This window comes from Camarhynchus parvulus, chromosome 1A, assembly GCF_901933205.1.
Source record: "Camarhynchus parvulus chromosome 1A, STF_HiC, whole genome shotgun sequence".
Classification (NCBI taxonomy): domain Eukaryota; kingdom Metazoa; phylum Chordata; class Aves; order Passeriformes; family Thraupidae; genus Camarhynchus; species Camarhynchus parvulus.
This window is the reverse complement of record NC_044586.1, coordinates 35173154-35187580: the sequence shown is the minus strand read 5'-3', so window position 1 is coordinate 35187580 and position 14427 is coordinate 35173154. Positions and strand designations below refer to the sequence as shown.

The 14427-nt window shown below is 36.7% G+C and overlaps 1 protein-coding gene across 2 annotated transcripts in view; it reads right to left on the bottom strand.

Annotated features, from left to right (window-relative positions):
- ZFC3H1 (zinc finger C3H1-type containing) overlaps positions 1–14427 on the bottom strand; it is a 41816-nt gene that overhangs the window by 23340 nt on the left and 4049 nt on the right. The window contains exons 2-12 of one of the 2 annotated variants that reach the window (XM_030959416.1): positions 13077–13496; positions 9504–9568; positions 9051–9249; positions 8637–8863; positions 6965–7088; positions 5313–5410; positions 4047–4250; positions 3244–3408; positions 1544–1681; positions 1046–1164; positions 556–702 (exon numbers count right to left, since the gene is read on the bottom strand). In XM_030959416.1, coding sequence (XP_030815276.1) covers positions 556–702; positions 1046–1164; positions 1544–1681; positions 3244–3408; positions 4047–4250; positions 5313–5410; positions 6965–7088; positions 8637–8863; positions 9051–9249; positions 9504–9568; positions 13077–13496 — 1906 coding nt within the window. The remainder of the gene's footprint in view (positions 1–555; positions 703–1045; positions 1165–1543; positions 1682–3243; positions 3409–4046; positions 4251–5312; positions 5411–6964; positions 7089–8636; positions 8864–9050; positions 9250–9503; positions 9569–13076; positions 13497–14427) is intronic. The other variant, XM_030959417.1, reaches the window with a different exon arrangement.

The window sequence follows — 14427 nt, the reverse complement described above, 5'->3', positions numbered from 1 at the left end:
GCTTTCTGTTAAGTAACAACCTACTTCAATCTTAGGGCACATACACACACTTCCAGATTACAAGCCATAATATTATGGCACAGCAACAGACTAGACAAATTACAAAACGCTATGCATCAAGGGAAGATAAACACTTAGGGAGATGGGTGTGGATAAAGAGAGGACGGAAGATTGTTCTTCAGTTGATGACTGATTGCAACCCAGTTTGTTCACAAGACCATACAGAAACAATCAAGTGGAAAAAGAAGCTGAGAAGAGGATGCAAAGCACTTCTACATCCAATTACTTTGTAATTTGAAATTAAGGTGAGAAACATGGAAGAGGCATGCCAGAAGAGAAAAGCCATATTAGGTGGCACAAATCATACTTAAAAGTTATCAAACTCCACACTGGCAATACAACACAATTCCTTTTGCACAGCAATAGAATTAAAGGATGAATAGTTCAAGACAACAGGAAAAATCATACCTTGTTCTTTAAATGCTACACATTTGAAAATATTTTCTCTTCATCCTGTTAAGCAAAAGGTAGGACTTAGGACAGTAAAATGCATACCTGTTTTTCTTCAGCTTTGCTTCTGCCTCTGTGACTTGTTTGGTCACTACTGCTATTCTCCCAATTCCATCAACTTCACCATCAGAATTTGCAGGGGACGAATTGTTCTTCACTGGATCAGACTTGATTAAGCGCTGTTTCTCACGACTGAAACAGATGTTAAAAACAAAGCTGTTCAGTAGCTTCAACAATCATTTTCATGTGTACTCCCAAGAGTTTTTAAATCTTTGACAAGAGTAGCAGGACAAGATTTCAAGTTAAAAGAAAAAGTACTTTCCACAACTGCCATCAGTTACTGTAAGTCAGTTCAAACCCCAGGATTTTGTTTAGACCTCAATGTCATCTTACCAAAAAACTGCATGGGGGGAAAAGCCTGAAGGTGACGGCAAGGTTTTTAAACGCAGATCTTCCTTCAGGTTACAAAAGTAGACTAGTTAGCAAAGGGCTACAAATAAAACACATTTTACATTAACAATTAAACTAAGGTTACCTGGCAATCTCTTCTTTTAGAAGTCTGTATTCTATTTTCTTATCTTCTGGCAGAGCCTCTGGAGTTCTCATTGGATCATTCTCTTTTTCTGATTTTGGAGGGGCTTTGATTTTTGATGCCTGTTACAATTAGACTCAAGTCAGTACCAGTCACACTAGTTTGAATACTAGTAGTATTTATAAGAGGAATTTCAGAACTAACTTAGCTGTTCAAAGTTAGTAAGATCATTTAAGCCACTATGTTTTTGCCTAACAATGCACTGAATTTTAATTGAAAAAAATCAAACCAAAATATATTCCAAGTTCTATCCTCAGGATGCCATCTTCAACAAGAAAATTTGATTAGCTTGAGCAATCCAAATTACAACGTAGTTCTCCAGATGGGACTAACTCTTACCTCCTTCTGATGCAATTCAGTATTTCTTGACTGAATTATAAAGTTTAAATTTCATATATAAAGAAAAATCATTATAATTACTAAAATTTTGACAGCATTTACCTCAACATTTCTCCTTGCTTCTTTTATCATAGATTCTAGTCCTCCAAACACACTGCTAGTCGAGTTAGAGGGCTCGCCATCAGACTCACTGTCATCTGAGTCATTCAATGTAACGACAACGGACTTGTGTTTTGGAAGCTGGGGTGAGAATGTAAGAAGTTTTACAGTAAGAAGACAAAGTTAGAGACACATGTATAAAAGAGGACATACTTAAAAGAAGAGAAAAAGAAGGTTAACTCCTTTTGTCACCACACACACCAATCCCACATTGTAAGAAAAAAATAAGCATTTGTACATCTCCACAAGACAGTAATATTACACATAGTCTTGACATTGTAACATGAAAGGTACTCCAACGTTTTCAACCTACTCCCAAATATCTGCAGCACACTTATTGGTTCATGGTCAGAGCATACAAATCTCAAACATCTAATTCCTATAACTGATTAATTAATTTAATTGCAATTAAAATTACCATCTATCATTTGCAAGGAAATTTTTTAAGTAACTGAGAGGTAACAGCCAATCCAATCTGCATTAGAATTGGTGTGGCAGACATGCCAAAACTCCCTCATCTTTCTGCTACACAGTTGCGATGTCTCTCGCCCTGAAGTTGTACTCAGTTGGTCTTAGAGTGAGCTGCTCAGGCAGTTTAATTGGAGAACACCAACATAATGTAACAAATAGATGAAATCAAGATTAATCACCTTCTGCAACACAAATTTAAAAAGCTCACCAAAGATCAGGTGACTGCCAATTCCAGCACAAAGGAAAATGCAGAAACAAGCAGACAACTAAGATTAACCTCAAATGCTCTGGAGTTGCGGCTTAGAAAAAAGTAACTTTTTTCATGTTTCCAGGACTGCTCTTCTGATCTCCCACTGTAGATCTGGACAACTACAGCTATACATTACCCTTCATCTCAGAATAGAACCTCGTCAAAATTCAAAGTGTTTTCTAAAGCATTAACCCCATCAAAAAAACACTATTTTTTTAAATGAAAAATACTCAAATTTCCACAATCAGTTCTTTTTGATACTCTGGGCAATTCTCAAGATATGGGTTTTATCTACTACTGCTGAACATACTCCAGTTGCATCAATTTTTCACCACAACAAGATAGACAGGTGAATTTCCAGTTTATGTTGCTGCATAAACACTCCTCACAAACACTCTCTTCCAGCCATACTCACAGACATGCTAACTGATGTATACACTATTCACTGAAAAAAAATCAACTCCTCCTAGAAGGAAAAGTACTTTTTTCCCCACAGAAGTTAGTTTTCTAACCAATTTAGCATGTTAAGTAAGTTCAGCAATGGGACTGATGCTCCAGACCCCACTTTAAAGGAAGGAAGAAACCAACTGGCCAGGTGCAGGAGGAAGAGCAAGACTGCCTCTGTTTTGGCAATGGTGTCTGTGCTAGTCTGGATAAGAAAATAATTGAAACTAGATTTACAATCTCTTAGTTCACTGTATGATGGTTTATTTTGATGCTCTCCTCAGCTATAAATTCTTGCTTCAAATTCTTTCTAGAAAAGCATATGGGGATTGTCAAGGTGACTAATAATTCAAATACTTAACTGAAGCTTCATTCTTCTGTGCTGTTATCACTATAAAATCTAGGTCTGCTCGTCACTTAAACTGAGCTCAGTTTCAACTCATAGCCTTATTAGTAGGAAGCACCAATATTTCCTTACTGTGATCACTGCTCGTGGAAGCCTCGGTACTCTAACAAACTTTGTGCTTTGCACCCGTGGCTGAGACACAGTATTAATACTGACAGCAGACAGATTACTTCTTGGCACAGGCTGCAAGTTGTCTGGAACAGGAGGGGAAGGTGGACCACTGTTACTTGATGTTTCCTAAAAAAGAGAAAAAATATCGTCTTAAAATACACACTATACACAGCTGTTTTAAAAAGCATCAGTATAAACGAGACTGTTTCGTACATGTCTTGGAACTTGAAAATGCAATTTAGCCAGACTACTGAAATGTACTAGACAAATGTTGCAATTCTGCAGTAATATCAAAAAGGCACACAAGAGCAGGCCAGTTATTCACAGGTCAACTGCCAAAGACCCTTTAAGTAAGGTCAAAACTAATGTATTTTTTTCAAAACCACAAGCTTAGCTTCTCACTGCAAGAAAAACCCTCAAAACAACAACAAAAACCAGTGACCCTCTTCCAACACCTTTTCCTAAGAGTCTGAAACAAAGTTACTTGTCTTACTTTCTAACTGAAAAGTTCAAAAGTAATGAACATTTTCTGGCAGAAAAACCCCATTCCTTTGACTTACTCAATTTTCAGTACCTTGAAGTTTCATAATTCCTTCAGAAATAACAAGAAGGATGCAATTTACAATTCCAGAGTGGCTCTCGTTGATTTTTAAGTCTCTAGAAATGCAGTGTGAACCCCTGTAAGCCTCACTTACAGCAGGTCACATTGAAATTTTGGTCAGGACTGCCATCTAGAGGCTTACATTCAAAAAACAATAGAGTACCTCAGCTCTGAAAGCACGCTTGTTGGCTAGAGACTTGAGTAATTCTTCTCTTAAGAGCATCTCCTCCTCCTCTTCCTCATCAGCAAATGGAGGTTTTGGTGGCTGTTCAGGCTCTTCAGGGGGAAGAGGGGGAAGAGGTGGAGGTGGCTCAAGAGAAACACAAGGAATACCCTCCATGTAAAGATGGCTCAAAGACGGTACGGGCTGAGAAAAGAAAATAAAAGTTTGAAATGTGAAAATTACTACCCCTTTATGATTACTTAGCAGAGGTTGAGACAGATTATTCCATGGTTTAGAAGTAATCTAAACTGTGTCCATTTAATTAACATTCAAACTACACCTACATCCCTATCAAAGGCTGTGATTGAACAGTAAGTTATTTCTCACAGAGGTTAATGGAAGCAATAAACCTAGATTTAGATAGTGGAAGCTGTGGAGAAATACAAACTAAATGTAAGTGAGACTCTGAACCAGAAGTCATTTGGCCAGAGAAATATAGTTGACCAGCAGTCTTTAAACAGTTTTATGAAAATGTCTTAGCTAACACAATTACAATTTCCCTTAGTCAAAAGTTCAGAAGCTATCATGAGAAGAAATGGTACTTTTCTATCACTTTTCTGAGAAGAGTAACAATCATTCGCTGAAAAAAAATGGTAATGAAAAAAACTCTGCACTAATTGAACCTCATGTGGACTCTTAGGTGAGAAGACAGAACACACAGTCAAAAGGTACAAAGTTTGAACGACTAATGAGCTGTGTGTCTTGGCTTTTCCCTCCTCTAGGTAACAAGTCAGAGATCAAGCCTATCTACCTACATACGTGGCCTAGAGATAAGGGGCAAAGTTGCCTTGTGCTAATAGTTCCAATTCATTCTTTTTCCTTATGTGCTTCAGACAATGTTTGGTTTCTGTATGAAAAAGCAGAGCTCTAACAATGAAGAGAATTTCAATTCAATAGGGAAAACCCTCCATTAACCAACAACTGCATCAGCCAAGAGGCAGCTGAAATAGTTTTTAAAAAGCAACCACAAGTCTAACAGAGAGTTCAAGGAAATCACTAAACAGACTACAGTACCAAAACCAGAATTTAAATTTAATCCTAGCTTTAGCATTAGAAATCGGATACAGAATTAGAATTATCAAGGTTACTTACTGGAGTTCAAGGAAATCACTAAACAGACTACAGTACCAAAACCAGAATTTAAATTTAATCCTAGCTTTAGCATTAGAAATCAGATACAAAATTAGAATTATCAAGGTTACTTACTGGAATTGGAGGAGGTAGTGGCAAGGAAATTGGTGGTACTGGAGGTGGATAATATCCTACTGGACACTCAAAGAAAGGAGGCTGAACTGGGGAAGAAGCTGTAATTAAAATACTGAATGTAAGATATCTGGTAAGATATCAGGTATTTATTAAACAACAACTCATGCTTTATGCTTCAACTGATCTAATGGAGCAGAAAGAGACAAACATTTTTACAATGCACTAATTTCAAAGGCAACACCAGGCACAACACAGTGCCTTTTTTTTACACGTATGTATATTTTTTTGAAGAGTAGATACATTTTGTATGTAAAACAGAAAAAGAAATATAAGTACAGCCAACCAGTACTGCTAAGGTAATGCAGCCCTCAAACTGAATTTAAATTGCAAGAATTTACCTTCTCAAACTAGGTATCTCAGTAGCCTGATTACAGGCTACCAAAAATGTGACACAAAGTAGGACAGAAGCAGACCCAAAGCACTGCCAATAAATTCTGAAACACTGAACAAGAAATTGAGATGCTTTATCAAGAGAGATTTATGTAGCTTACACATACAAAATAGCAGGTGTAAATTTTAACAAAGTTATGTATAAGGAAGGCTGACAAGAGAGGAGAAAAAAGAAGCAAAAACAAGAAAAAAGGGTGGAAGATGAACAGCAAGAGAAAAAAGTAGCCAATCAAGTACTATGCTTAATGAAGTTTTCTCAACTCTCCACATGTTGACATGGAACACAGAAACCCAACTACCTTAAATGCACCTCAGACTCAAGAGTCAATAAATCATTTAGGCTGGAAGAGACTTGTGGAAGGTGCATGACCCAGCACAAACACCCAAAGCAGGGCTGCCCCCAGAGTCAGGTTGTCAAGTTCCAGGTATGTTTGACCATGGAGATTACACAACATTTAAACCTTCTATCTAAGCAGAATTTGTTTTGTTACAATTTACGTGTTGCTACCTGTCCTTCTGCTGCCACTCGACAGACAAGTTTAGCTCAGTCTTGTCTGCAACTGCCCACTAATAGTTGAAGACAAGAGCAAAATCCTTCCCTAGCCTTCTCAACACAAATGCAGCTTTCTCAGTCTCTTTCTGTAAGCCAAGTGCTCCAGTCTCTTGATGAACTTTATGAAAAACAAGCCTGAAACAGTTTTCCTTAGTCAAAAAGGTCTTCTGCTAGGCTCATTATAGAATGTCACTCTCTCCTACTGTGAAACCAGAAAACTGGCAATCTCATCAGTGATTAACAAACCCCCTCCAGCCACTGACCCACAACAGTCTCAGTGCCACAATGCAGGCTATGGCTCGCCTGTCACCCAAAGCTATACTGCCGACCCATATGCCACTCAATGTCCACTGGGCCTCCAGGTCCTTTTTTTGCAAAGCTGCTGTCTGTCTAGTCAACACCCTGCACAGCTGGCTGGGAAGATACAAGCATACCCTACAGTACTGCAATGAGAAAAATATATCCTGAAGACCCTAAAATCCCACTACAGCAGAGATGGAAAGAGTCAGCATTAACACAATTAGCTCACCTTAAAATGTTATTCCTATAATTCAGACAGCTCAAAACACCTTCTAGAACAGTGGCTTATTTCCTGCATTTTACCTGTTTTTACCAACCACCATATAAGAAAACTGTAACTAAGTCTTACCTGGTGAGTTAGTTTCACTGTCTGTATCCATAGCAACTTCATCGTAATTATCATACTGATATATGCCTCCTGCACTCTCTGTAGATTGCTTATCCAAAGACCATCTCAAGTCTGTATCTGATGACTAAACACACAAAAATGTATTTTATTTACCTGGTCTTACATCATTATTTCAGAGTAAACTACTAAGAAATAAATTCTGGAAGAAGGCCCTTAGAATTTTTTCTTCTAATTGATTTACAAATGCAATTTACTTATCTTGTACAAGAAGAAGAAGAAACTGAATATTACCTTTTAATCAAATCCACTGCAAGTAGCAACTAGACAAATCGACAGGCATTCTTAAAACTGTATCTCTTCCACGATGATGGGGTGGGGGGTGTTATGATACATGGAATTTCTAAATACCTTTTAGATTATTATATATCTGGTAAATGGACATGGTTATATATTTCTGAAAGATTGCAAGTGAATTAAATGCTTTATTTCTGGTAATCTGCCATGGCAACTACCAAGAATGCTTGAACTATCCTTGCCAGAAACAACTCTCAGGTGAAGAATCTTTTTATTGTCCCAGAAGGAGCCACATGCCACACTGAGACAAATCCAGAGACTGTCAACTCATAAATCAGATTGTTTAAAGATCTCCTAACACTGTATGGATGCTAATCAATGTTCAGGACTGAAAATATGCAGAACACCTAAGTATGACTTCTCAGACTCCTTAACTTTTATCTTTCAGAGGCATACAGAAGACATTTTGGTAGCTTCTAGAATATCTACTGTTTACAGTCAAACATTTTTAGTCTCCATTTTCCACTCAGTATTAATATGATTCTTCTACAACATGACCTCAAACAGGGAGCCTCAATTCCCTTAGATGCTGTTTCTTCTCACAGCATTAATGGCTCCAAGCACTTGAAGCACCAAGCTCCAGTGGCTGCATGGCTTCCAGACTGAAAGAATGAATGCTATGGTACATTACAGAAAAAAATGACTATTTCTAATGTTTTAGAGACAGGCATTAGTTACTCAAGTGCCTTTTGCTAATCTCAATATGAGAGAACAAGAACAGCCGCAAGGATAGCATGATGACCACTGCAGTAACTCGGTTACTTCATCAATTTGACACTATGTAAAGTTAAACTAATTATCTTTTGTCTTGGTGTATCTTATGTCTCAACAAAACAGATTAAATACCACATTGAAAAAAATGTACAAAGCAACATTGACATTTTGAAGAAGCAACCCACTGAAGTTTTCTTTTTCAGAAAAAGTCTGAAAATGTGAAGAAAATCTTGAAATCTAAAAGAAAAAAGCCAAAGACGTTTCACTGATTGGTTATTGTTAAATTACAGGCTGCTCTTTGATCACTATGTTCAAAATGTCTTTAGAAGAAAAATGCTTTATCATTGACAAGGTATAACTCAGAAACTGATTTTCCAAATCCAAGAGGAATGCTTGTCTAGCATGAGATTAAAGCACTGTAAACACTGAAGCACCTTGAGCTTTCCTTTCATTGTTATATTTTGGTTATTCTAGGGGTGGAGGAAGCAGGGAGAAGAACAGGGGGATTCAGACAGGATGGTGACACAAAACCAGGTGAAGCAAGACAGAAATCACTCATGAATCCTAAATGTAATGCCAGAACACCACGTAAGAAATTTCTTACCCTGCTTCTTGATCTCCTCTTTCCTCCAACTAGCTTCATAAATCGATTGTACTGCTCTTCTTGATTTGAAAGGTCCCTAATTTTTCTTATTTCTTCTTCTCTCTTTCTTCTCTCCTCCTCTTCTTCTTGTTTCCTCTGGTCTTCCTCCTTCTGCCGCCTGTCTAGTTCCTTTTGCTGCTGCATCTTCTTTGATGTCTTTGTGGGTTGCTTCCTCAAAGCTTGCTTGCCTTTAAATAAAAAAAGCTTGTGATTAACACCATTTTATCTAATTGGTTCAATCTAATCCTAGATTCTTCAAGAGCTTTGAGTAAATGCGAGAGAGTTTAGAATGACTAAAGGCTCATTGGTCACATTAGCTTTTTTTTTTTTAGGCCACACCACTGACAGCCATTTCAGTAACATCAAACTTATTACCTGTAGTACTAGGTTTTTTTGTTGAATGTGCTTTTGTACTGGTTTTGATTTTCTGTGTTATGCTTTTCGTTTTTGTTAATTTTTCCTTGCTTTCCTTCATCACCTGTTGTTCTTTTTGCTGCCATTTTTTACTAGCAGACTGAAGCGCAAGAAGCCTAAGTTGCAATTCAGACATCTCCTCCTCATCATCAAGCAGCTTCTTGAGAAGAAAACAGAAGAAAGGACAAGACAAAAAGTCAAGAAACATAATTTAGCAACTTTTTCTTTGCAAGGTCTTTGGACATCTTTCCCCAGTATTTTTACTAAAAGAAAGCTCAAAATCCTACTTTACTGGTGTCATTTATTAAAAATTGACAGTTCCCATTACTGGAATGCTTCTGGACTGCCATTTGGAAAATGCTACCAGGTACCATAATGCAATCATGCCTCATCTATGGAGGAATATTTTCTTACCTTTTCAGATGCAACATCTGAACTGCTAAGCTTTCGCACTGATGTTTGCTCTTTGTCTTCCGTACCTTCCAAGAGAAAAATACCATATTTTTGAACAAGCTGCTTCTCCTGAGACAGAGCTACATTAAAATGATACATGAATTTTAATCTACATACAACCATATTTTATCAGTATCACTGATACACAGTATAAAACAATAGCAGTGGTACATGCAAGATCACATGAACAAAGAGTCATATAAATTTGGCATGTCTGATAAAATCATAACTCTAAGCCTAAGGCAAGTCTTGTCATTTCTTCATAACTCTGTCTTAAGGTTCACTTGTACTTCCTCAAGAAACAGAGAAAAACAGATTTGCCAACAAGGAGAAAGAAGACTTCTTGTCATGTGTTTTATACCACCATCTCATATCAGCTGCTGTCCTGGGCATCTCGTATTTCCCTGGCAGCTATTTTGAGTAACTGGTCATTCTTTTACAGAATTAAATATGAAGGCCCAAAGCTGCAGTAAGAACACACTTGCTCCATTTCACAGCAAAGGCAAACAGAAAAAAGTTATCATGGAATGAATAGTGGAAATGAATAGTACAGCACTGTTTTTCCACTATAAACACTGAGATGCTAAAATATTAATTTCTTAGACATCATAAAATATAGCGAATTTTCATAATGTAGATATATAAACACATTAATATACTATATTTTACACATGTATACATAATGCTGTACATGTTGCAGAATTACAAAATTTATTATACCAAATAATCAGTAATATAAATAGCTGAAAAAATTATGCATTTTTTATATAACCATCCATGTTTATATGCATCAAACAAAGGAAAGAAACTTCAGAGAAAGAAAATTTAGAGAAGCTTGGAGTTCTTTTGCTATATTACTCTTTCTTCAAAGGAAGATTCCTTCCCACTGTTCAAAATGGTGAAAAATAAATTCAGATTCTGTAGAGCTTTAACTCTTCCTAGCATTTCATAAAAATTACATTCAGAAAGGCACTGTTTAAAGTACACCAACACCTTATATGTAAACAAAAATGAAACTTAAAAAATGCTGAAGGTCTTCCTCTTTGCACACGCATGCATTTTTTTAAAATGCACGTACAAAAAAAAAGAGTAATATCTAATCCCCATATGAACTATAGAAAAAATTTTAAAAAGTTAGTATACTATGTGAAGTTCCTAACCATTCAATTCACAGGATGAAAGTAGGAAGACAGATGGTAGGAAGACAGACAGGTTTTTTTGATGCAAGCATACGAAGGGACATTCTACACAAGTACAAACGCTCTTTCAAACCAGAAGGGGACAACATAGACACAACAGGCTAATGCACAACATGGGAAGTAAAACAGGCAATATTGTCATGCCTGTCAGAGCATCTGAACCACAGAGAATTAATTTGAGAGACTGAAACTTTCCTAAGTTTTAAGACAATTTCCTCCACTTTTATAGGCCTGCAGAAACATTTAGTACACTATTTAAAAATAAAGAAAATGTGGAAATCAAATTTTGCTGATTTCCCAATACATGCAGCAGGTATTGCGGCAGTAAAGAGATTAATACACATGAACCTGCAATAACTCCAATTAGCTGAATTTTTCTTTGGAAGCCTGCCTTACATCGTCATAAACATTCACTTATACATAATCTGTCTGCTTTCAGATCATTCATATATCATAGATTTGAATATCATGCGGAAATTAAATGCATATTACAGCATCTATTTTTCACTATCATATCAACTGTATTATCAACTTCAGTGCTTTTAAGTTTGGAAACTGGATTTTTGAGACTATTTTGCTTTTTAAACAGCTGTTTTACTCCTGTCCTGCTATGTATTCTTCCCACAAACTACTAATTTTTCTTTTTTACCAAAATTAGTTTTATTCATATGTGTCAATAAAACCTGTATGACCTCTTAAAGAACACAAAAAAAATTATTAATGGGAAACACATAAGGGGGAGAAATTACCTAGAACGAGGTGGTTTGACTCCTAATTATCAGTTTTCTCTTTTGTTTTCTTTACAAGACCTGTCTTGTTTCTGAAGTCACATATAAATCATTCTGACTCTTAGTGCTCTAGTCCTACCTTTCTTCATATTCCATATTCCTGCCAATTACTCACCTGCATTCTTATTCAATCCATTAACTACCTTGTCTCTTCCCACTCAAATTGATAATTAACACACACTGGCAAATTAGTGAACACCAGATGACAAGTGATTGCCTCAAGCACCACCCTCAACCACAGCAATCACTTTCTAGAACGACATGCAGCCTTAGGACTAGGAAGCTTAAGTCAGCTGCCTTATTTTGCTGCAGACTTAGAAGTAAGCTCAAGTGCTTTTAGTACAGGCCAGGTGGACATGATCACTTGTTTTTCAGTAACTGGCTAATGCATCTCAGCAATTACTCTTTTTAGTCAGCAGCCCAGAACTATCTTAGACAAGACATTAATATTCTACCCTTTGGCTTCATTTTGTCTACAAATCCTTTCCATTTCTGGCCTATGATTTCTTGACTACTTGTGAATACCAACAACGATCAAAGTAATTCTTGTGAAAATATCTTATGGTGTTAATAACACCAAGGTTGTGGGTTTGATCCCTGTGTGGAACATGAACTTTTAAGAGTCAGACTTGATGATCCTTGCCTTCCAACTCAGAATATTCCATGATCCTCATCTTAAAACTTAAGAAAACAAAAAAGGTGAAATGCAGAAAAAGGGGTCTCTAAATGTTCTCCTTTCAGGTAAAAAAAAACCACATTTTGCTTCTGCAGAAAAGAAACAAGGCAAAAGCAGAAGTAAAACTTTCAGTAGACAGCCAATGATTTCTGCTGTGAACAGCAATTAAAACCTTCAAGTCTTGTCCTCATGCTTTCTGCCAAACAATCAGTCTAAGAAAACACACTGTTTAAAATACAAATCCAAAGCAAAAGCATGCTTCCAAACATGTTTATGTAAGTCAATGAATTAAAAAACACAAGAGTTAAGTACATTAAATCTTTAACTTGTAACTTCTAACCTTTTGATTACAGTAAAGTTTTCCCCAACACCTAATAAATGCAATAGGTAACAGAGATGCCTTAAGTTTTAGCTTTCATATTTTTCAATTTCTGTACTGCCTTAGTGTGCAAATATGAACTTCAAATAAAGTGTTAGCAAGTTCTCTTCACAGTTTAGTTAGACAAAACAATCCTTTTCTAGCCCGAGAACCAAGAACACTGTTCAGGCCCAAAAAGTGTAAACAACAGCAAAGTGAGGAGAGCAATCTGGGAGGATGGGACTTCAAGACCCGAACCTGTAATTGGACAATTAACCTCAATTCGTAAATGGACCAAAAATAAAACTGTTAACACTCCGAACGTCCATCTTAGGTGGAGCCACAGCCAGGCTCTTGTACTGCCTAAAGTGTATCCTTTGAAAGCCTTTTTAATAAATACCTACTTTATTCCTTTAACACTGTCTAGTCTCTGTTCTAGGTAGTCTCACAAGGCATCAATAGCAAGCTAATAGAAATTCACAAGCTAAAATAACTTTACAAGTATTTCTTTACCTTGGCCAGATTCTGTTGCTTCAGATTTTTGCGAGGACTGCTTCATTCCTTCTTTGCCTTTTTTCAATCTGCTCCTCTCAGCTGGAGTAGGCAGTTTTTGTCTGAGAGGTTTCAGTTCAAATGCCTGAAAGCCCATAACCGGATTTTTCTCCTCAGGAGGTCCTTCTTTTACAGAGTCCGTTTTAATACTGTCATTTTCTACAGTTTTTTGGTCCTCAGTGTCCACTGTTTTTTCACCATCTTGTTTTTCATTTTCTTCCCTGTTGCTCAAAGCCAGTCTTTCATCTTTATTAATGTGTTCAAGTTCTAATTGTATCTGCTTATACTTCAACAGCAGATCCTCAAAACTTTCTTCCACAGAGCTTTCATTTTTAGAAGAGTGGTTCTGCTTTCTAGATGGTGACCTTCCAAAAGTTTTAGCTGAAATACGGGTCAAGAAATTCAAGACAAGAACTTGTGTAATCGTAAAACAGTGTCAATATTACTACTGAAGACCAATTAAAACAAATGTACCTTATGACCATTCTCATATATTTTACCTTAAGGCTAGTTTGAAAAACATCCTGAATAAATAAAAGTGGCATGCAAAAGCTGTAGGCATTATTAGGCATTATTACATACTGGCAAACATTTTCTCAATCCAACAATTTCAAATATCCTACTTATGACAAGAAGGTCATGAATTGCTGAGAAGTCTCATCTCTTACTCACACCACCCTCCTGGAAACAACAGCTATAATGCTGAGATGGTTCTCTATCATGGAAAGTCAAACTTCCAGAATTCACAACTCCAGTACTGACTTGGCATCTGACATACTGAAAAAGACAGGTTAAATTCTTTCTTACTCATTTTAGACTTTCATAAAATGCCCCATCTAGCCAATACTAAGTCTGGTTATAGCACAATTAAACACTGCAGTAAATACAGTTCAGCAAATCAGGTAAGGCACAGAAGAATCAATGAACAACCGAAGGGAATAAAAAAAAGTAACAAAGACTTGCAACCAAAACATTCACAAATGCTGAAGACAACTGGGAATTACTAACTACTCAGAAAAGTTTACCTATGAATGTTCAAGGCAAGCAGTGGAAATATTTTTAGGCACCTCCACCCCAGAACAAAAGTTGTCACTATTTTGTCACTATCAACTCCTCTTACCTTAACCTGACCCTCAAAAATTATCATGCAAAATAATCATGCCCAAGGGGAAATCTTTTAGGATACCAAGTCAGGTTTTACTCATTTGACTCACAGCATCAACCCCACTGTGATAACAGCTGACTCACACACCCAGTTACACAAAATGCTTTTTTAACAACATCATCTCTTAAAACAATAAACGGAGTAAAA